Source organism: Pelodiscus sinensis, chromosome 1, assembly GCF_049634645.1.
Source record: "Pelodiscus sinensis isolate JC-2024 chromosome 1, ASM4963464v1, whole genome shotgun sequence".
Taxonomy (NCBI): Eukaryota; Metazoa; Chordata; order Testudines; family Trionychidae; genus Pelodiscus; species Pelodiscus sinensis.
This window is the reverse complement of record NC_134711.1, coordinates 41,845,046-41,867,609: the sequence shown is the minus strand read 5'-3', so window position 1 is coordinate 41,867,609 and position 22,564 is coordinate 41,845,046. Positions and strand designations below refer to the sequence as shown.

Below are 22,564 nucleotides of genomic sequence, written 5' to 3'. Positions count from 1 at the left end.
GCTTGCAGGAAAAACCATTGTAGTCACCATCTGACGGATAAGAAAATCTGTAACTTATTTTAAAAATATATTTATTTGTAGGTATAGAGCTAAGCATACTGGACAAATCAGGAATTTGAACAGGTAGAGTTTTTTAGTTTTCGTTAATCGTACTGCATTATACCGTATGTACCATCCCTTTCACAATGAATAAAATAATAGGTCCTTGCACCAAACAGTTTGCTGTATAAAACTGATAACATAAAGGAAAAGCAAAGTAGAACAATTTAGGGGCAAGAATATTGGACTGGCAGTCAGGAGACACAAGTTCTATTCCTGATTCTGCTGTAGACCTGCTATGTGAATTAGAACTAGACACTGTGTTACTAGAGATTTCTTTTAACTGCCTTAAGATCCTGTCTATATTACAGCACCCTGGATAGAGATACTGGGGTGGGAGGGGCAATGAGAAACACTGAACAATTGACTTCTCCCAATTAGCATTACAAAGGAAGCAAAAGCATCAGAGTGCTTGAGTTTGCAAAGAATAGTTGTTAGTTTTAGGACAGATGTTTCAGATAAGCTATAAATAAATGATAAATTTAGAGCTAAAAATCCCAAATGGTGAACACTGAGTCTCTATTAGAAGATACTGAAGATGGAGGACAGACTGAACAGACCAATAGCAGATAAGAGATGGGGGTGAAACAGAAGTTCAATAATTTATGACCTGGCTCATTCCAGAATACCTGAAGGTAGGGGTAAGAAGAGCAGCAGCCTGTATGACAGGTGAAGCTGATTGGTGGGACAATTGCCACCCTCACAGGAGGAGCAGAAGAGACTATGCTAATCAAAGCCTGTGAGATCAACCAATCAGAGGAGGCCAGAAACTGAATAAATAGGGGTTTTGAAAAGCTGAGGTGTGTGGATGGGTGAGAGTGCAAAAGACCAGGAGAAGATAAAGAGCAGCAGAAAAGGCAACCAGGCAGAAGCAGCAGCAAGAGAGGAGAAAAGACTGGAGCAAAAATGGAACAAAAACAGAGCAGAATACCTGAGACAAGAAAGGGATTATTGAAGGAATGTAAGTCTGATTTCCTTTCTATCTTAAAGACTACTTGAGTGTGTCTGCTAATAAAGACTGATGTCTGTGATTGAGTGTGATCCACCCCACGCATTGGCTGTCCAACACTCAGAAAATGTCAGCCTTAAAAAACAGGTGTTTTAAGATTGGATAGTGTGATGCATTTCTATTATTATATATAGAATTCTGCATGTTCTATCATTGTGATTCAATGTTATACTGTAACAGCATACTGAGAAGTGCTTCTGAGTGTATCTTAAGTAGCTTATTGTAACAATATAGGAAATTTCTCCTATTTCTTCTATAGTGCTGTGTTACTATAATACTGTACTGTTTTGTACATATACAGGAAGAACGTGTATGTTACAATGTAACAAACCCCGTGTTAGATCTTTGAGAGTCAGTGTGTACCAATATGGGAATATTGCAGTGACTATACCAATATGGGAATATTGCAGTGACTATACCAATATGGGAATATTGCAGTGACTATATTACTAGTATCTATTCTACTAGAATCTAGACTACCTACATTCTCTAAGTACAATATTACACACTACAAGGCTTTCTTTTCTATTTTGTTAAATATGCTGCATCTGCCTAGTTCTTTTCAATAAACAAGTCTGCGTTTTCAAAGAATAACTGCTTGTTTGTCAATCCTTTGAGGGGAGGATTGCATCAGTGTCCTTCCAAGGGTTACCAGAGTTAGCCTACTCTGGGAAGTCCTCTGTGGGTCAGAGACAAACATCTGGTAATAGCCTGGCAATTCCTATAGGCTCAGCCATTACACTCTACCCACTTGAACCATACAAATTGGTAATGAATTTATGTGCTGGGCCAGTTAGCATTGGAGTGCCTTGGGTCCAAATTTTAGGGTTCACCTCACCCTGCATCCAATTCACCTTCGACACTTTCTCTGTGGTTGATTTAAACTGGAAGCAAGGATTGTCATCTGCCATCTAAGCATGGTTCTTTAGGAAAAAACCCTTTTCCAAAAGATCCTGTAAACCTCATTTTTTGAGGAATACAGGATCTTTCAAAAAAAAAAAAGGGTTGGTTTTTTTTGTTTGTTTTTAAAGAACTGCATCTAGATGGTGCTTTCACTTTTGAAATACCCGTATTTGAAAGCACACGGGGCCACCATTATGCAAATGAAGCACGGGAAATTCAAATCCCAGCTTCATTTGCAATTTCGATCTGTCTAATTTACATCCCTCTTTCGAAAGAGGGATGTAGTGCAGATATAACCAGAATCTCCAACTCAGCTGGGTTCTTCACATGTGACTAGTTCAAACACCTCCACCACCCACCAAGGGAGACAAACAAGGTAGGCAAAGAAAGATCATGAGTGATGTTTGTTATTTTGGACATGTCTGACAGAAAATACCCCTGACCACACTTCCACATTCCTTCATGTCTGTGCATGCTGCCTATTTGGTTTCAAATTTGCTATCGTCGTTAATTAAACACTTCCTTGTAAGAGAAGGGGAAAAAGTTCATTCATGTGCTTCTCTGTGGCAGAGGTTTATAAAGTGCTATCATCATGCTTTTGTAAGACAGAAAATGAAGCTGTTTAGGAAAGAATGAAACTGTGCACAGAGTACTGTCAGATGCAGGAAGCAAACAGGCCAAAAAGACAGGAAAAAATATTGTCTACTGTCTCTTTCTAGATGCTATTTACAATAAGAAATAAGCAAAAAAAATTTCAGATGGATGTGTGATTTTTAAAGTTGGTGTCCCTTAAAGTGGTCTTAAAAGCCTCAGAATAATGTTTTGAGCAAAGTGCCCAATAGTTGAAAATATAAAATATATCTTCAGTATTCCCACAGCTTACTTCCTATGCTTTTAAATAAAGTTTGTAGTCTGTCACCATGCTGGCACAAAATGAAGAATTGTTTCTATACACTGCATACATACATTCACCTTAATACGCTGCTTTAATATTTGAAAGCAAGCAGGACCTTACATACCTGCTGTGATTTCCACACTAGGATCTCTCATGAGATATTCTATCACAGGGCCAGAAACATAGCCAGATCCAAGTAACAAGACCCTCTTCTTATCCTTCATCAGTGACTGTGAATATTCCCTAGAAAGGTTATAGTCAAATTAAAAACATACAGGATAAGCAAACTGATGATGTTAATGTCAAATCAGTACATTTTAGTAACTTTACAAATGAAGGGCTCATTTCAGGAAAAAGTTTAAGTTCTGGGACCTGATTATGTCATTACCCGAAGCTTTTTCAGAATTTATATTGAATGACTCCTACTGCAGGGAAAGTGGACTAAAATATCTAAATCCAACCTCAGAAAAGTCACACCACTTGATCCCTGTTTCATTGCTCCTCCAGCAGTTACTGCAGATGTGACTTCTCATTCTTCCTCAGAAGTCACTGCATTTTCCTCAACAGCCAAATTAGTCCAACCTCATAGATAGGGCCCTAGCAAATTCACAGACATGAAAAATGCATTACACCACAAAAAAATGGGGGGGGGGGCGGGGAAGGAGGGGTATGAGCATGTGTGCACATGCACGTACACGCACTTTTACCCTATACTACAAGTTGAACCTCTCTAGTCCAGCACCCCCAAGACCTGACTGGTGCCGAACCAAAGAATTTGCCAGATCATGACAAATACTGTCAATATTGTCTAGCAGCATTCCCAAAACTTCCATTGCTTACTGGGATGCTAGAAGACGTATGGGGTAAAATAAACCTCATTAACAGCAAAGAACACTGAAAGCCAGGACTAGTGGCTGTAAACTGAGAGACCATGGAAAACTTGGCCACACCCAGGATAAGTAGACATCCACTAACTAAAATAATGGATGTTACCAAACTAGAGAAGTTCAACCTGTACACAGATTTCACAGGGGAGACCAGTATTTCTCAAATTGGGGGTCCTGATGAGCATTGCCCTGGTTATTTTACAAGGATGACAGTACAGGCAGTCCCCGGGCTACGTACAAGATAGGGACTGTAGGTTTGTTCTTAAGTTGAATTTGTATGTAAGTCGGAACTGGTACATCTTGTAGGGGAAACTCTAGCCAAACATTTCTCCAGAGCTCAGTTTTATTCTCCCACACCTCACTTCCCTTAGTCCTTTAGGGTATGTCTACACTACCCTCCTAGTTCGAATTAGGAGGGTAATGTAGGCATACCGCACCTGCAAATGAAGCCCGGGAAATTCAAATCCTGGGCTTCATTTGCAGGTGCGGTATGCCTACATTACCCTCCTAGTTCGAACTAGGAGGGTGGTGTAGACATACCCTTATTCTCAAGCTGAGGTGTCTGCTGAGAAAAGCTGCTCCGCGTCTCCCTGGTCTGCTGGGGAGGGGGGGGGAGCGCTAGCTTCGCGTCTCCCTGGCCTGCTGGGGGGAAGCAGCTAGTTGCCTCACCCCATTTGTAAGTAGGGATCCGATGTAAGTCAGATCCATGTAACCTGGGGACTGCCTGTATTGCCACGCTCTTCTGTACTGCCTTCAGAGCTGGGTAGCCAGAGAGTGGCTGTTGCTGATTGAGGACTCAGTGCTGCAGGCAGCAGCACAGAAATAAGGCTGCTAATACCCATGCCATATCATCCTTACTTCTGTGCTGGTGGCAGCCTTCAGAGCTGGGCTCCTAACCAGCAGCTGCTGCTCTCCAGCTGCCTAGCTGTAAAGCCAACACCAGCATCAGCAGAACAGAGGTAAAGTTAGCAGTACTGCAACCACCTCCCTCCCATACAATAACCTTGTGACTTCTCCACAACTCCTTTTCGGGTCAGGCCCCTAGAATTACAACACTGTGAAATTTTAGATGTAAATGGCTAAAATCATGAAATTTACAATTTGAACAAATCCTATTGACCAAAACGGACTGTGAATTTCACAGGGCCCAACTCAGAGATGCAAAAAAAACCACTTTAAGGCCAGCAAGGATCCTCATGATCATCCAATACATATGCTTGCACATTTCAAGTCACAGACCCTCACCCTCCAGTTCTGCAATAGCCCCACAACTTCTGCCTGAGTTACTCTTGATTTGAAAACTTCAAGTTAAAGAGAAGTCATTTACTCTAGTTCAAAGAAACAACTAGGGCACTTTAGGACTAATGAGCCAATTGTATCATCTTGGATTAATGTTTCAAGGTTCCAGACTGTGCCTAACACCCTTCATCATGTGACCTCGAAGGAATAGGATGCGGTTGTGAGAGGCCATCTTTGGACAGACTATACCAGAATCACTTCAGGACACCATGGGAACCTACGTAGACCAATAGCTTAATAGAATGTTTGTCAAATCTGGGACCATGTATACAACAGTGCCAACATTACTTCATTAACCTCTAACACCACTACATATCACACTGTAGATCTTTTGGTTTGGTAGGACAAAAACTCTTTTCTCCAACAGCCCCACCATCAGCTCTGATGTAGGATCTTCCTGTCCTAGGATACTAGGCTGTGTCTACACTACATGCGTCTGTCGGCAGAGGCATGTAGATTAGGGTTGTAGGCAAAGGTAAATGAAGCCGCGATTTAAATGATCGCGGCTTCATTTACATTTACATGGCTGCCGCGCTGAGCCAACAAACAGCTGATCAGCTGTTTGTCGGCTCGCTGCTAGTCTGGATGTTCCCCCTGTCGACATCAAAGCCCTTTGTCGGCAGCCCCGTTATTCCTTGTGGAATGAGGTTTACCAGGGCTGCTGACAAAGGGCTTTGATGTCGACAGGGGGAACGTCCAGACTAGCGGCAAGCCGACAAACAGCTGATCAGCTGTTTGTCGGCTCAGCGCGGCAGCCATGTAAATGTAAATGAAGCCGCGATCATTTAAATCGCGGCTTCATTTACCTTTGCTGAATAAACAAATCTACATGCCTCTGCCGACAGAGGCATGTAGTGTAGACGTACCCTTACTGTCATACTCAAGACTACCGCACACATTTCATGCTTATAACCAGACGAGTACATAGCGACAGACAGACATGCAAAGAGGGGTAAAATAGAGTGCACCACCAATGCTAGAACAGAGGAAAGACTCTTTGCCAAAGAGATGGCATTTATCAAACTTCTAAAACACAGAGCGCTAATTCTAATTGTCCAGTGGACAGTTTAACCACACTGGGATTGGCTGATCCCTGCCTGGACTAGTTCTTGTCTGTTACAAATTGCTAAGAGACATTTTTGGTACATCAATAATTGCAACAAAGTTTTTATAGTCCAAAAAAGAACATATGAACTATTGTCCGCCACAAACACCCATGTTAATTAATCTTTGTACAGCACTAGAACAATAATACCTAACTGTCCAAAGACATAAATCATTTGCAGTTGTGCCAAAGCAACATATAACCAGCACAAACTATGCATGGTGAAGAGATTATGGAGATGGGTTAGCCAGTAGGTTCATTTGCATTAGTTCCAAAGAAATAAAAAGGGAAGGCATCAAAGAAAAGGCTCTGGCATTAGCAAGTACTACTCTTCCTTTTAACTAAATGAATTACATGTGGGAGGCGAGTAATGCAATATGCTGTTCTACAGAAAAACTGAAAGTCTACTCAGAATTGACCCTTTTCCAAAGTTGTTTTCAGCTTCTTACAGAACCTATTGCATGGTGGAATGTGAGTTAAGAAGGATGCCAAAATTAAGAAGGGTTGTTAATGAAGACAACCAGGTAAGGTTGTCCACCATAATAGCATACACCAAAAACTCTGAACTCTGAGTTTTCAAGAAGCAAATGACTTGCTCCACTAGAAAGAAAAAGGGAGCAGAAAAAAAACCCCCGCAAATAACTATTCTTCATTTTAAGCAGATTTTTTTTTTTACTGTCCTCAAAGGGATTCTTCATTAATTACCTGCACTATGATGTTTTAAAATTTCTGATGTTAAATAAACAAGGAAATTGACATATTACATTAATGGAAATGTAAAAGCAATGTATCTAATGGATTTAAGCACATTTCCTTTTTCTTTTAAAATTACATGTGTTCCATGCATAACCAATCAAAAAACCAAAAAGACCAAGTTAATCACTGCCAAAACAAGGCTACTCTGTAAAAAACATAAAAATAAAATAAAACATCTAGACTACATCCCTTTTTCGGTAAAGGGATGTAAATTAGGCACGTCGATATTGCAAATAAAGCAGGGATTTAAATATCCCACCCTTCATTTGCATAATGGCAGCTTGTAAACATGCACAAACGGGTATCCCTCCAGTTGTCCGCCCCAGTTCACGCCTCCGTGTTCCCCTCACCACACCCGACGTCCTCTTGCGTCCAAATTTGATTTAGTTTTGGGCCTTCAGGCCCTCGCTTGCCCCGGCATTACCTGCGCCGCCTGCCGTTCACCTCGCCTGCATCGCAGGGAGAGAGGGGTCCAGGCCCGGCCCCTCTCATGGGTCCTAGCCCAGGGCTCTAAGAACGCAGACTCCTCTGCAGTCCGGTCCGGCTGGCAGGGCATCCCACCGTAACGCGCCAGTCCACGGGCTCCCTCTACCCATCCTGGCCTACTTCCTCTCTCCACAGCTGGCATCACGGCCAACACCTTTCCTCACCTCCTTGCCTTGGGTCCCATCCGCCATGGGTCCTGTTCAGGAGTCTCTTCCTCCTTCGCTTCCCCCTCCCGTCACACCGCCATGGGTTTAAATCCCTCAGACAGCTTCCTGCTCTCGGGTGCCCCCCCCCCTTCTTCCGGCCTCCCTTCCAAGTTGATGGAGTATGCCGCAACCCAACATCGCCCCTCCTCTGCGGTGCTCTGGCTCCCCGGGCGTGTGCAGGGACATGCAGCTGCCGCACCGCCGATATTCCCCGGTGCTGCCAGACAAGTGGCAATCGGCGGGGCTAGAGTGCAGGGCGTTTCTGCCCCGTCACACGGCTGCTGCTTTTTTTTTCCCAAAACAGGGCTTTGGAAAAAAATGGCAGCTTAGACGGGAATCTTTTGAAAATAAAACCTTTTTTCGAAAGCTCCTGTACGCCTCAAAAAATAAGGTTTACAGGATCTTTCGAAAAAGGGTTTATTTTCAAAAGATTCCCATCAAAACTGCCATTTTTGTTAGGGACTTTTTTGGGGAAAAGAAACCATTTTGAAAAAAGTGGCAGTTGCCATTATGCAAATGAAGCATGGGATATTTAAATCACAGCTTCATTTGCAATATCAACATGCCTAATTTACATCCCTTACCAAAAATGGGTTGTAGTCTAGACATTGCCTAAGTGAATGAAGCTAACCCCATCTGCTCCATTTATTTTTACCATTGCAAGATAAACTAGACATGGACAAGGATAGAATGATACCTTAAGTGATGGGTGTAGTAAAGTTTAATGGAAATCAGAAGCCTTTATGCAGAATCCTGAATACACCCAATCAATAACTCTTCCTCAGGGCAAGAATCTATAGTGCAAACGTCCAGTTTTAGTAAAATTACATTACAGGTGGTCGGAGCCCAGCCATCCTTCAATAAGCCCTGCATGTTTTGAAGATGCAAGGAGGGAATAATAATGTTACCATGCAATTCATTTCTTTCCAAGAATCCTGATTACTTACATGGCACATACTTGTTACCTCTGATTTTTCCCTCAGGCTCAGCATTAGTAGTGTATGCTAATGGGGTTGGTTCCCAACCTTTTCCAGATGGGGACCCATTCTGACAAGTCAGGAAGTCTTGATGACCCAAGGCAATTCAAAAAAATTGTGTGAATGGCTCCTTCAGATGTCTCCCCAGGTGGCTCTTGTGTCCCTTTTGAAATGTAATGGCGACCCATATTTGGGTCCTGACCCATAGGTTGGGAAACCCTGGGAGATTCAACCCAGGATAAAATTTAACCACATAAATTAACACATCTGAATTCCTCCAACATTTAAATAAATGCAAGAAGGAAGGTAGAGGGCAAGCATGATCATTTAAACACCTGACTCACAGACTCAAAACAATGAGAAACTTAAACCACGCTATACATTACCTGCTCTCCCTCAATTTCTGGATATATTTATACTTATCAGTCAATGAACCATTGGACGCAATCACTGCCTACAAAGTACATGAAACATAAAATTACTTTTCCTATGTCTGAACTTTAGGTATCCAGGTGAGAAGAGGAAGGGAAAGAGCTTAAAATACTTACATCTCGCACAACAGGTGAATAATTCTGGCTTTCAAGAGGCTGTGAGCCATCAGATAACAGCTGTGGAAATGAAGGATTTCAGAGCATTTTATTTTCCACAATTTTCAGAGAACTTTCAAAAGATAAATCCTCTTTGGAAAAATGTACTTCATTAAAAAAGAAACAGTCCAAGTTTTAAGTTATATTAAAATATAGGAATTGCACATTAAATGACCTTTGAAACCTGGAATTCGTCTGACTCACAACATAGTTTCATTCCCATTGATTTTCAGTAAGATTTTGGCTCTTACATGCCAAAGTCACTTTTGTAAAATGGGACGACAGTGCCTTTGAAAATTTACCTCAGACACTGGAGCAGTCATTTTCCAGACAGATTTTGTTATGTTCGACAGCAGACCAGAAAAGCCACAAAATACAACTAAGGTTTAAGTTCAAACCTTCGTTCTGTCACTGACTACAGAAGGCCTTACCATCTCTTCAACATAAGGGAATAGCATGTCTCCAAAATACTCCGTGGCTTCTATTGGAAGCTGTGCTGGTAAGTTGTCAATGGAACACATCAGAATCCCAAAGCCTTCCACGCTGAAAGAAATAACATTGTAATTCCACATCACATTTTCTTTGTAGCATGACTCTTCATACCGTAGTTTGAGTGGAATAGGATATTGAAACACAAAATTTAATACAAAGTAAAGGTTCTCCCACCTGTCATGAATAATATGCTGGTCAGCATCATACATACAAAATGGACTGTCAATTGTTGTACACTCTGTCATAAACTCTATGGATCCTCCAGTGTCTGCTGAAATGTCACATATTGCCACAAGTCTAAATTAATTAAATAAAAACAATTAATAAAATCTATCCAAGAATAGTTACAAGAGATCAGACGATTGTTCTTTACAACAATTTCAACCAGACTTAGGGTATGTCTACACTTGCACCCTAGTTTGAACTAGGGATGCAAATGCAGGCATTCGAAATAGTCAATGAAGCGGGGATTTAAATATCCCGCACTTCATTAGCATGATCTCGCCAGCGTGTTTCGAAACAGCTGGCATTCGGAGTAACACACCGGCGAGATCATGCTAATGAAGCACAGGATATTTAAATCCCCGCTTCATTGACTATTTCAAATGCCTGCATTTGCATCCCTAGTTCAAACTAGGGTGCAAGTGTAGACATACCCTTAGACAAAAATAAATACAATATAGGGGAATAGTGAAAATGGCTTTCTACATGGAAATCATGCCTCACCAATCTACTAGAAAGTATGGAGTAGCTCAACAAGCATGTGGGGTAGTTCACTGGATATAATGTACTTGCATCTTCAGAAAGCCTTTGAAGAGGTCCCTCACAAAAGGCTCTTAAGCTAACTAAATGATCATGGGATAAGAAGGAAAGTCCAATCATGACTCAGTAACTGGATAAAAAGATTAGAAATGAAGGGTAGAAATAAATGGTCAGTTTTCACAATAAAAAGGAGGTCAATAACAAGGTGCTCTAAGGATACTGTACTGGGACCTTTATGGTTCAATACATTCATAAAGTCTCTGGGAAAGGAGATGAACAGTTGGGTACAAAATTTATTGTCAACACAAAATTACTCAGATGGCAGTCTGCTTTGGTCTTAACTAAGAGTTACAAATAGATCTCAGACTGGGCTGATTAGCCAAAATGGCAAACAAAATCAAATGTTGATAAATACAAAATAATGTACATTGGCAAACAAACAATCCCAACAATAAATCCAAAATAAATGGATCTAAATTAGTTTTCACACAAAAAAAGTTTTGGAATTATTGTAAACAGTTCTCTGAAAACATCCACACAATACACAGCAGTAATTAAAAAGGGCAACAAAATTTATTAGGGGCATGAAACAGCTTCCATACAAGGAGAGATTAAAAACCAACTGTTCATTTTAGAAAAGACTATTATGGGGGGTTGTGATAGAGGTCTATATAATCATCAATGGTGTAGAGAACAGTAATCACAAATACTATTTACTCCCTCACTTAAAAACAAGAACGAGGGGTCACCTAATGAAATTAATAAACAGCAGGTTTAAAATAAGTGAAAGAAAGTACTACTTAATACAATGCATAGGAGTTGAAGGCCAAAACTAATGGGGTTCAAACAAAGAATTAGCTGAGTTCATGGAAGATAGGTCCATGAATGGCTATTAGTCAAAATGATCACGGATGTAACCCCACACTCTGGATGTCCTAAGCCTCTAACTGCTAGAAGCTGGGAGTGGACAACAGGGAAGGGAAAGGATCATTCCATCAATTGTCCTGTTCTGTTCATTTTCTTTAAAGCATTTGGCAATGGCCCTTGTCAGAGGATAGGATACTGGGCTAAGTGTACTATTGATCTGAACCACCATGGCCATTCCATGTCCAGAGAGAAAGCACTAACAGAAACTGGGCATATGTTCTCTGTAAGGCTGTGTCTAGACTACATGCCTCTGTCATCAGAGGCATGTAGATTAGACACATAGGCAAAGGCAAATGAAGCCGCGATTTAAATGATCGCGGCTTCATTTACATTTACATGGCTGCCGCGCTGAGCCGACAAACAGCTAATCAGCTGTTTGTCCGCTCAGCGCGCTAGTCTAGACGCTCCCCTGCCGACATCAAAGCCCTTTGTCGGCAGCCCCGTTATTCCTCATGGGACGAGGTTTACCGGGGCTGCCGACAAAGGGCTTTGATGTCGGCAGGGGAGCGTCCAGACTAGCGCGCTGAGCGGACAAACAGCTGATTAGCTGTTTGTCGGCTCAGCGCGGCAGCCATGTAAATGTAAATGAAGCCGCGATCATTTAAATCGCGGCATCATTTGCCTTTGCCAAAACAACAAATCTACATGCCTCTGACGACAGAGGCATGTAGTTTAGACGTACCCTAATTTATAATCTATTGAAAGACGCTTTTATCACATGAGGAATTGCAATGACAGTCTCTCTTTTTTAATCAATATAATTAGTGGACAGTTGAGCAAATATCTTTAGCTTATCAATTACATAAATCAGACACCATGAAATGCAGACCATGGTCAACAGTTATTTTCTTTGTCCTATCTGTGAGCACACACACATTATATATAATAAGATTCCTGCTATTATAGATGTATGTTATAATGGACAAAATGGTGTCATTGATAAAGGAGGCCTTAAAATGCTCAGTAATTGACAAATGGACAATGTGGTACACCAGATGTGTTCTATACATCAATTTATCAGCAGAATATTAATGTTTAAGCCTTAAGAGCTCGTTGTGGATACAGATTGTCCTAGTAATGATAAGTTAGTTGCAAATATTGTTGGTTTATTGATTCATTAATAAGATCAATTATGAAAAAAGATTTTTCTTTGTTCTGAACAGTATAGAAGATGAGTTTTAGGAGTTAGTAATAGGTGAACTCTGATAGGCAGCCACACTTCAGTCTGAGGGTACGTCTAGACTACATGCCTCTGTCGCCAGAGGCATGTAGATTAGGCTACCAGACATAGTAAAATGAAGTGGCGATTTAAATAATCGCCGCTTCATTTAAATTTACATGGCTGCTGCGCTGAGCCGACAAACAGCTGATCAGCTGTTTGTCGGCTCAGCGCGATAGTCTGGACGCGAGGGTGTCGACATCATAGGTATTTGTCGACCACTCAGATAAACCTCATCCCAGGAGGCTTACCTGGGTGGTCGACAAATACCTTTGATGAGGACACCCGCGCGTCCAGACTATCACGCTGAGCCGACAAACAGCTGATCAGCTGTTTGTCGGCTCAGCGCGGCAGCCATGTAAATTTAAATGAAGCGGCAATTATTTAAATCGCCGCTTCATTTTACTATGTCTGGTAGCCTAATCTACATGCCTCTGGCGACAGAGGCTTGTAGTCTAGACGTACCCTGAGACTTGCAATATGTGTTTCCTTTCCTGTATACTGCTCTACTAAGCATTTGTTGTGGATTTAACTAACTCATCCAAAGTATTTTGACATCATGACTTATTAAACCTGCACACACAACATCAGTTACATTAGAACAACATTTGTTCTCTCATTCTTTCCCCAAGAAGAGAAGCATGTGAAGGGTTAACTTTTTATTACTCATAAATCAGATTTATCAACTAATGAATGACATACAAATTCCAAAGGAAACAAAAATGAAATGGAAAAGCATATGTGACAGGTGTTCTGCTCCCATTTCTCTCGTATGCTGTAAATGTTTTTTATATACCATTGGATCAGTGTTTTCAGCATACTGCTCAGGTTGAACACTAGAGAATAATTATTATTACCAAATGAAGATGCCTTACTTGTATGGCAATTCTGGGCAACCCTCAGTTGCAGCAGCAGAAGGTTTAACTGGAGCCAACAACTTTTTTGCATCGTATCGATTTAACAAGCGAGGGGTATGTTGTTCCCAGTATATTCCGTTAATCAAACATGTAGTATATGGTGCAATCTGCAAAGAAAGTCACATATGGTTGTCACTGATAATCAAGGACACTTGCAGGGGATCTAGCCTTTTAGATAAATGATACCCAAACTATAGAGAACGTGGACAGTATTTGCTATTGACTATATTTGGAGAACCTTGTTCTGAGAGAACAGCAGCAATGCTCACATTGGTATTAAAACGAGATGTGTATAGTTCTGGATGTTTGTCATATTCCTCCGGATCATATACCCCATCACTCTTCCTTACAAGATGATGATGACGACTTAACACTGTCCCATATACTTTCCTAAGGTCTGCAACAAAGAAGATAAAAATCAGTTTTTTAAAAAGCAATACCATTGGTCAAAGAGATTTTAAAGCTTATCATACTTGTGCCACAGAGTTACCTCCAGATTTAGAAACCTCCCTCAGTTCATGTGGCTCCACAAACTCATAAGGGAGTTCATTGAACACTTCTTGGGCACCCTACAGATAAAAATATGACCCAGAATTATGGGGACATCAGCAAAGAGTATAAGATACTGAGAACTGCAGAAAGAAAATAGTTAATTTTTCCATTCACAGGATATTCATAAGGGTTCATTTTTGACAGGTCTTGCCAGTCCTCTCAGGTTATTCCTTCTATATAGAAAAAGATGCTAATCCACATGTGCCAATAACCCAACTGAAATGAATAGCTGCCTGAAGTCTGGGCCACTGTAGAAATGGGAAAGCGTTCATTCTAGCTTAGCGAGCTAAAACAAAACCACCCAATTTAATGTAGTCCACTACCGTGAAATTTGTCTGGGGCAGAGAGAAAAGAACAAGAACATTTTGATGCAGAGTGTGATTCAGAATCCAAGTTTCTACTCTATACTTCTCAACTGTCATTTTAGCCCTCATGGCTGAGCTAGTAAAGCAGTGGAAATGCAGAAGCTTGAGTTGCAAGTCATCAGCAGGTAAGCCAATCACTTTGCAAAACTCAAGTGTTATTCTGAAGTGCAGTTGTTCTCATTCTGCCTTGTAGCCCACACTGAAGTCTGTGCCACCACCTCTACACTACTAATGTTATCTTTGCTAGCCAGATTAAAGTTATTACAGATGTACTTCGTTAAGCCAATGAAGCTTTATGCAAATCACCCCCACTGCCTAAAGTCTTTCCTAAGATTCTTTACTTTCCATACAGACCTTTCCACAAGTCTATTTGATTAGACTTTCATCACAAAAAAATCAAGTCTAACTTACCCTCTATGGCAAATGGCCTGAAGTCTACATTGGAAAATTACAGGCCATTATTGTTAAAAGACTTCATCTGGAATTCCATTTCAGGACAAGATTCCAGTTATGCCAGCTATTGCTGACTTACTATTAGTACTGTGCAGTGTGCAAAGTTCTGGATACAGAGAATAAACTGTGACTATTAAATCTATGCTTGCCAGGTAAATAAACCAGTGCCCTCATTCTCATAAGGCCTTTATAGAACTGAGTGAGGTCTCCACCTGTTTGTGTGGCTTGTACTTGAAGCATGAAAAGCAGCTTCCTACCACATTATTGATGTCATGATTGATCCACAGCCAAAAGATCACCTCTCCTGTTCATTGTTTGTGCTTTTCAATTCCTAAATGACACTTCTGTAGCATTTCTTTCTGGAAGCTCATTAGTATTATAACCCTGCTGCCCTTGAAAGACATCCCATCACAGTAAATTCATGTCTGTGGTTCCAAGTCTTATACTTGTACAACATCTGCATATTTCTCCACATCACCCTTTAATTATCACGTCTTTAAGGATCCCCGTAGATTGAATTCTGAGGTCAGCGCCCCCCCCCGAGTCTGGTATTCCTCTTTCTGTGAGGAGTAAGGAAAGCCAACGGGAGTGTTCGCTCTCATTGGCCTCTTCCTGCATGGACTCTGTCATAGCTTGGCTTAAGGTAAGCCAACTCCAGCTACACATTTTGCATAGCTGGAGTTGCATACCTTAAGCCCGTGGTCTCCAACCTTTTTACACCCAAGATCACTTTTTAAATCTCAGAACAGGTGAAGATCTACCGCCCCGCCCCTTCCTTGAAGCCCCACCCTCTCTATTCTCCTCCTGTCCTTCACTTTCTATCCCCAGCCCTTACTTACACACTCTGATAAACAGTTTATTTTTAAATTATGCGATATATAAAATTAAAATCACATGTTTATAGTTATGAAATAAATGGTCTGGTTTTTATTCATGCTATTTAAATCTAAAATAAAGCATTTATAATTATACATTTTGTGGGGACAGAGTTCTGTGGCTGGGGGCAGGGGAGAGGAAACAGGGTGCTGGGAGGGCAGAGGACAGGGTTCTGCAGCAGGGGACAGTGCGCCAGTAGGGACAGGTTTCTGCAGGTGGGGACAGGGTGCCAGAGGAGACAGAGTTCGGGGAGTGGGGTTGGGAATAAGGACAGCATTCTGTAGCTGGGGACAGGGGAGTGGGAACAGCGTTCTGTGGCTGGGGAGTAGGCTGCCGGGGAGCAGAGAGTCCCCTGCATCTGCCTCCTCCCAGGATTCCCCCCGAGGGAAACCAGCGCGTGCCTGCCCCAGAGTCGACCCTCCCCACCCCCGCGCAGGGAAGCCCCGCACGCACACGCCAACCCAGGAGGCTGAACCCCCCCAGCACAGGGAAGCCCCATGTGCGCTTGCCACGGCGCCAACCCCTCTGCCCCGGCGCATGGAAGCCCCATGCGTGCCTGCCCTGGGGCCGAACCCCTCCCCCCCGAGCAGGGAAGCCCCGGGTGCGCACACCTGCCCCGGGGCTGACCTGCCCCGCGCGCGCCTCCCCCGGGGCTGACTCACCCCTCCTGTGCGATGCAGGGAACCAATGCTCCCTTCCACAGTACACCCGGCAGAGCAGCTAGCACACTTCCTGAATCGCCAGAAGTGGTGCTAAGCTGCGGGACTTCTGTCCATCCCCGGGAAACCGACACTACCTCCACTTTCACTGGAGGTAGGTAGTGGGGCTTCTTCGGAGGTGGGAGGGAAATGGGGGCGGGGAGGACAGGACGCCTCGCGATCAACTGGTCAAAGCCTCTTGATCGACCAGTCAATCATGATAGACCTGTTGGTGACCACGGCCTTAAGCCAACCTGCCTGCTCTAGTATAGACCAGGCTCTACAGGCATAAAACTGGTGTAACTAGGATTCCTACTATATCATGGCAAAAAACCTAGAAGTCCAAGAGTAAAATGCAAATTAACTCCAACTTTAAATTATGTACAGTCTGATATGTATGTGATGCAGAAATAGAACTCTGGTTAAATATATATATAAAATCATAGAATCATAAGGCTGCAAGAGACTTCAGGAGGTCATTGAGTCCAACCCCCAGCCCAAATCAGGACCAACCCCAACAAAATCATCCCAGACAGGGCTTTGTCAAGCTGGGACCTAAAAACCTTCAAGGATGGAGATTCTACCACCTCCCTAGGTAACCCATTCCAGTGCTTCACCACCCTGCTAGGGAAATAGTTTTTTCCTAATATCCAGCCCTAGATCTCCCCTACTGCAACTTGAATGACTAAAAAATGACTGACTATTGCACCAGTAGCGGGAGGGCATCTTACCTTAGAAACATTACCAGTGCCTGTAAACACAAACGTTAAGGGTCCAATCGACTTTGGCATCAAACCCAGAGAGATTTCATAACCAGCATCTCGCACTGCCTGCACAGCCTGGCTGCTGTTCCTGTAGTTGTGGGCCATGCCAATGTGCTAAAACCAAACGGCAAGGATTCTCATCAGTATGTCTGTCCAGAGCCAATGCCATTTTTTTTTTTTAAACTAAAACCTCCAAGTGATATTATAGAAAAATCTTACCATGAAAGGAGTGTGATGTCCTAGGGCCAAAAACCGTAATCCCATTCCATGTAAAATATTGATCATTCCTATTTCAGAAATACACATTTAATAGAAGGATGCATCAGGATCTACAATGACTGATACCCAGAGATCTTCCTGGACTCAAGAGACAACCAGTCCAGTAGCTCACTTAGATCTCAGCCCTCATTTGGCTCCCTCAAACATGCTGATATTGGGGGTTGGTGGGAAGGAATGAGATAAGCCCACACCACTAAATTCTATTGAAAATGAGTGACCTTTTTAGAGAGACAGTGGAAAGACAATAAGTACTTTAGTACAAACTATCAGGACTAAGGCACAAGAAGAGAGGGCATGTGTGTTGTAGCACCATTGCACATTTTGGTTCATGAGGATGATGACAGACATTTTTTTCTACAACACACAATCTGTTGGCCCAGAGTCACTGGTTCTGCCTCCATTGAGTTGAGTATCTACTCTCCTACTAAGATAAATACTGGTTTGGTATAGAGAGATGGGATTTTATAGGAATAAATAATAAGAGAGTTAGAAAGAATCCTCAGCACACTGACTATACTGGGTGCTAAGAATTAACCTTTATCTAGTCTGTGGCTATCTGGATCTGTACAGCCACTACAAAAAGCACCACAGTACTGGATTCCCATGAAGTTCACGTAAACCAAAAAGGTGTAAATATTGGTGGACAGTTATTAGCTCTAGGCCTGCTTATTGCTTTATGCACTATACCTGCTACACCGGCCCACTGTCCAAAGGCTACCACTCGCATTCCTTTGTGATCAACCATTTTCTCGTAGTCAATCAATCGAATTTCCTGAAAATACCAAAAAGTTGCTTTAATGATGTACTGCTTCTCTGGGAACTGCTTTTACATTCACCTAGTGTCATGTTTTGTGCATAAGATCCAGGTGCACATGGCTAATGATTTTCAACCATGCATTTTGGGGTTTCATTTTTTTAAGAACAGGTTGATTTTGGTTTGCTTGGTTTATAACCAGTCTCCTTAACTAATTGAAAAATAAAACTTTAGCACTGCAGTCATCAGACTAAAGGAACAAAAACACAACCATCTTTGAAGAAAGCAGAGGGGCAGATCATTTGGTGTAATCAGCCATTCAGTGACGGAGCTACACAGACTGACCCGGACAAGGATCTGAGGCTGAAGTTATAACCCAAAGACTTTAATCTGACCAAATGGCAAGGTAACTCAGTCCTAATGGGCTATTGTACATTCACTGGCAGTCTAACAAGTGATACCAGAGTAAAAACTACTTGGGTACTGGAAGCAGAGGTGTCCTCTCCACAAAGGAGATAGAAGATCAAGGCTGTGGCTTGTTGATGACACTTGTTGCCCATGCTCTTTGCAGAGAGAGGACTTTTATTCTCAGGAACAACTACCATATTTTAGTGACTATAACCCATGGGTTATATTTGTTTTTACAGGGTATACTTGGGTGCGGGGTATACTTTTTTTTTTTTTTTTTAAACTCACCTGGTAGTGAGCACTCCCCTGCCCCTTCCCCCGCTGCACAGCCACCAGCCTCCGGGCAGGAGAGTGCTAATCTTCTGGTTCCTGCGCAGGAGTGCTCCCCCTGCCCATTCCTGTGGCTGCGCAGGAACCGGGAGATGAGCGCTCCCCTACACGGAGACTAGAGGCTACGCAGCCACAGGAAGGGGCAGGGGACAGCTCATCTCCCAGTTCCTGAGCAGCTGCAGGAAGGGGAGGGGGAGCACTCTCATTCCCCCGCCTGAAGGCTGTGCGGCCGCATGGGACCCAGGGGGGCGAGTGCTCCCCTGCCCAGAGGTTGTGCATCTGCGCGGGAACCAGGCGGGTTGAGTGCTCCTCTGTCCGGAGGGTGGCTAATTTCCCACCCCCCAACCCATAGAAACTCCCTCCCCTCCCCTGCACAGTTTGACATGCCCGGGGTATGCAAGATTTGTTTTCCTCAAACTGCAAAAACCGCGGGTATATTCGGGTGCGGGTATATTCACTAAAAGACGGTAGTTGACCAAATCACTATGCTGCATAAACAGGATGAAATCCTGGCCTCGTTGACACAAGTGGCAAAATGAGGCCAGGATTTTCCCCATTATTATAAATCAGGTAAAAAGGCCGTATGTTGCAGTTCCATCAGTCAAAATTGGACTCTTTGGATCAGTAAAACACATAAGGAATGTACACTAGACTCTTTAGCCCTTATATTAATCTTGCACACTAGTACAATTGCAATGACTTCGATGTTTTTTCTCCTCCCAATTTCCTCTCACAAGAAAGGTCAGAACCGGACTGTAGTCTACAACCATGAGAGAAGCATAGAAAAGCCTGCTTAAGTGCTGTATAAGTGTTATTATACACAAGACTATCAAACTGAGCACTCTGCACCATATAGACAACAAGCAAAGAGGGATAATAGAGTCCCTAAGAAGTACAGGAATAATGACACGTTCAGCTTCCAATGAATGTTTAAAGCCCAGTTATAAACATCAAAATAGAAGCCTAGAATATAAATGCTGAGATGCAGCAATATATTCTAACCCACTGTTAAGTGACAATGTTATAGCTTACCTACAGATGTGTATAGAACCCACATACACAGCTTAAAAATTAAATGCATTCCTTAACACATCTGTAGATAGTGTAGAATTTCTATTATTGGATCAAAAAGCGGCCTCAATATCTTGGGATACTTTCGTTACTTTCCACTGCACTTGTATGTTTAATTCTGTTTTTAATTTGTGTTAACATTAGCTGAACTTTTTTACTATTATATTTACCTTTCTTAGAACCTCATCCAGTAGAGACATGTTTGCCTCTTGGGCTTTAATAGTATGGGAGAAGAATGCATAGTTCTTCTCGGGAATTAATTTACCCTCTGGTGGTCTCTTCACTCCCACAATTAGAGATGCTTCTGAAATATCTTCTTGAATAATGCCACCCGCTTTTATGTATTCCTGTAACCAAAGCATTCAAAACAACTTTTATTCTTAAATATTAATAGAGAAAACACAAAGAAGGGCTTTAAAGAACTTAAGAAACAGTAAAACACAAAACGAACAAGTTAAGGCCTGATACTAACAAAATTATTTAAGAGTTTGAGAAATATACAAATCCAAGATCTCAACAGAGCAGAATTAATGTGTATTTTAAAATTAATGCTGGTATTAAACAAGAAGAGAGGATATATTGCACTAGGTCAAAAAAAGGTTACACATCAGTAAACTGGTCATCTGAAAATTATTTCCTCTCAGAACAAATTCAATTAAAAAAAACACATTTTAAAACATCACGATTGTATCACAATAATTAAGGGTGTTTTTAAGCTTCTGTTGATTCTGCTTCTCCTGTACTTCAGCTATAAAAATCAGTTCAGACTAGGTTTGTCATTAAGGCTATGTCTAGACTACAAAGTTTTTTCAGAAAAACGGCCATTAAAAAAAGAAAAAAAAAAACACACACACACACTCTCTCAGCATCCACACCTCAAGCACATTTTTGTACACAAAAAAATTGAAAGAACATAAGGGGTATTTCGGCGTAGGTACTCCTCATTATACGAGGAAGAACACCTTTTTGCAAAAGAGCTCTTTTACAAAAAGGTGCGTGGGGACGGGAAAGAGGGGGTTTTTTTGTGCAAAAAGAGGAAAGAGGAAAAAACACAGGTGCCCCTGTGGCTATTCTGTGCCTAGCAATCAGAGCTTACTTTCGAGAGAGCATCCATGCAGTCTGGATGCTCTCTCACAAAAGCGCATCACTTTTTGGATGCATTTTTGCAGCGTGGATGTGCTCTTGCACAAGAAGTTTTTGCGAAAGATCTCTTCTGATAAAAGATTCTTGCTCAAGAAGCCTGCAGTCTAGACGTAGCCTAAAAGGGCTCAGGTTTGAGACTTTCAGACAAATTTGGTTATTTGAATTATAACTTGACAAAAGGAGATTTTTCAGCTTGCAGATTGCTTGTAATTCCTTTAATCCAAAAACAATTTCAAATTAAAATCTTTAATGTGGCACATTATACACCCCTAGCAGATTTACATTTTGGTGTTTGGAAGAAGAAGACGGCAAAACAGAGGAGACATTAGACTGAGGCATGATCTACAATAACCAGATAATCTAAATTATGCTAGTTAAGTTACATAACTTGAGTCAATGCACCTTAGATCAATTTACAGTAGTATCTACACCAGGCATGTCCAAAGTCCGGCCCGCGGGCCAACTGCGGCCCGTGTTCCGATTTAATATGGCCCCCGCTTCCTCCTCCTCTCCTGGCTCCCCGGCGCTCTTTTGAACTGGCGCGCCCAGCACGCCGCTTCCGGCCGCGTCGCCGCCGCCCATGGCCTCCGCGGTCCTAGAGCGTGCCCTTTAGGGCACGTCCGCAGCCCCGCTCCCCCACTCGGCTGCGGGTTCGCCCTGCCCCCGGGCCACCGTGAGGCCGGCGTGCCCTGCACTCTCCGCCCGCCTCCAACACTGTGGGCCCTCCGCCTTGGGGCTGAGAGTGCGGGGACGGCCCTCACGCATGTTCACTTCTTCAAATCTGGCCCTCTTTGAAAAAAGTTTGGACACCCCTGATCTACACCATGCTGTGGAGTGGGAGATGCTCCCCATCAACTTAGCTTCTCCCTCTCGGAGAGCTGGAGCACTTCAGTTGATGGGAGAGTGCTTTGCCACTTTGACTTATCACATCTTCATCAGATTCACTAACTTGATATCCGTTGCATCAATCACAATAGTGCCAATTTAGCCCATAGTGAAACAAGCCCTAATTCTTTAGCTGGTGGGGAAAAAGTCAGCATCTTTCCCTATTTAGAAATGGTACATGCACATACTCTGCAATAATTACCGAACTCTCTATAAATTATTTCAATGGAATTACATAGGTTCAAAATTTGTCCCATTTTATTACTAATAATAAATAGGTAGTAGAGGTTTTCATTCCTTTTAAAAAAAAAATGGGGAAATCATCATTAATCCAATTCTAAGACGGGTAAACTAAGACACAAAAACTGGGTGACCTGTCCATGGTCTTACAATGGATTACAGAAACTAGGGTTTCTACTCCCACCTCTCTGCCTCACTTCCTCAACCATACTGTCACACT

The 22,564-nt window shown here is 42.3% G+C and overlaps 1 protein-coding gene across 2 annotated transcripts in view; it reads right to left on the bottom strand.

Annotated features, from left to right (window-relative positions):
* Positions 1–22,564, bottom strand: part of AASS (aminoadipate-semialdehyde synthase) — a 58,847-nt gene that overhangs the window by 25,587 nt on the left and 10,696 nt on the right. For both annotated transcript variants that reach the window (XM_075928816.1, XM_006122575.4), the window contains exons 3-14: positions 20,247–20,423; positions 18,201–18,285; positions 17,454–17,521; positions 17,202–17,348; positions 14,017–14,095; positions 13,796–13,923; positions 13,485–13,633; positions 9,876–9,998; positions 9,641–9,752; positions 9,171–9,230; positions 9,009–9,076; positions 3,031–3,149 (exon numbers count right to left, since the gene is read on the bottom strand). In XM_075928816.1, coding sequence (XP_075784931.1) covers positions 3,031–3,149; positions 9,009–9,076; positions 9,171–9,230; positions 9,641–9,752; positions 9,876–9,998; positions 13,485–13,633; positions 13,796–13,923; positions 14,017–14,095; positions 17,202–17,348; positions 17,454–17,521; positions 18,201–18,285; positions 20,247–20,423 — 1,315 coding nt within the window. The remainder of the gene's footprint in view (positions 1–3,030; positions 3,150–9,008; positions 9,077–9,170; positions 9,231–9,640; positions 9,753–9,875; positions 9,999–13,484; positions 13,634–13,795; positions 13,924–14,016; positions 14,096–17,201; positions 17,349–17,453; positions 17,522–18,200; positions 18,286–20,246; positions 20,424–22,564) is intronic.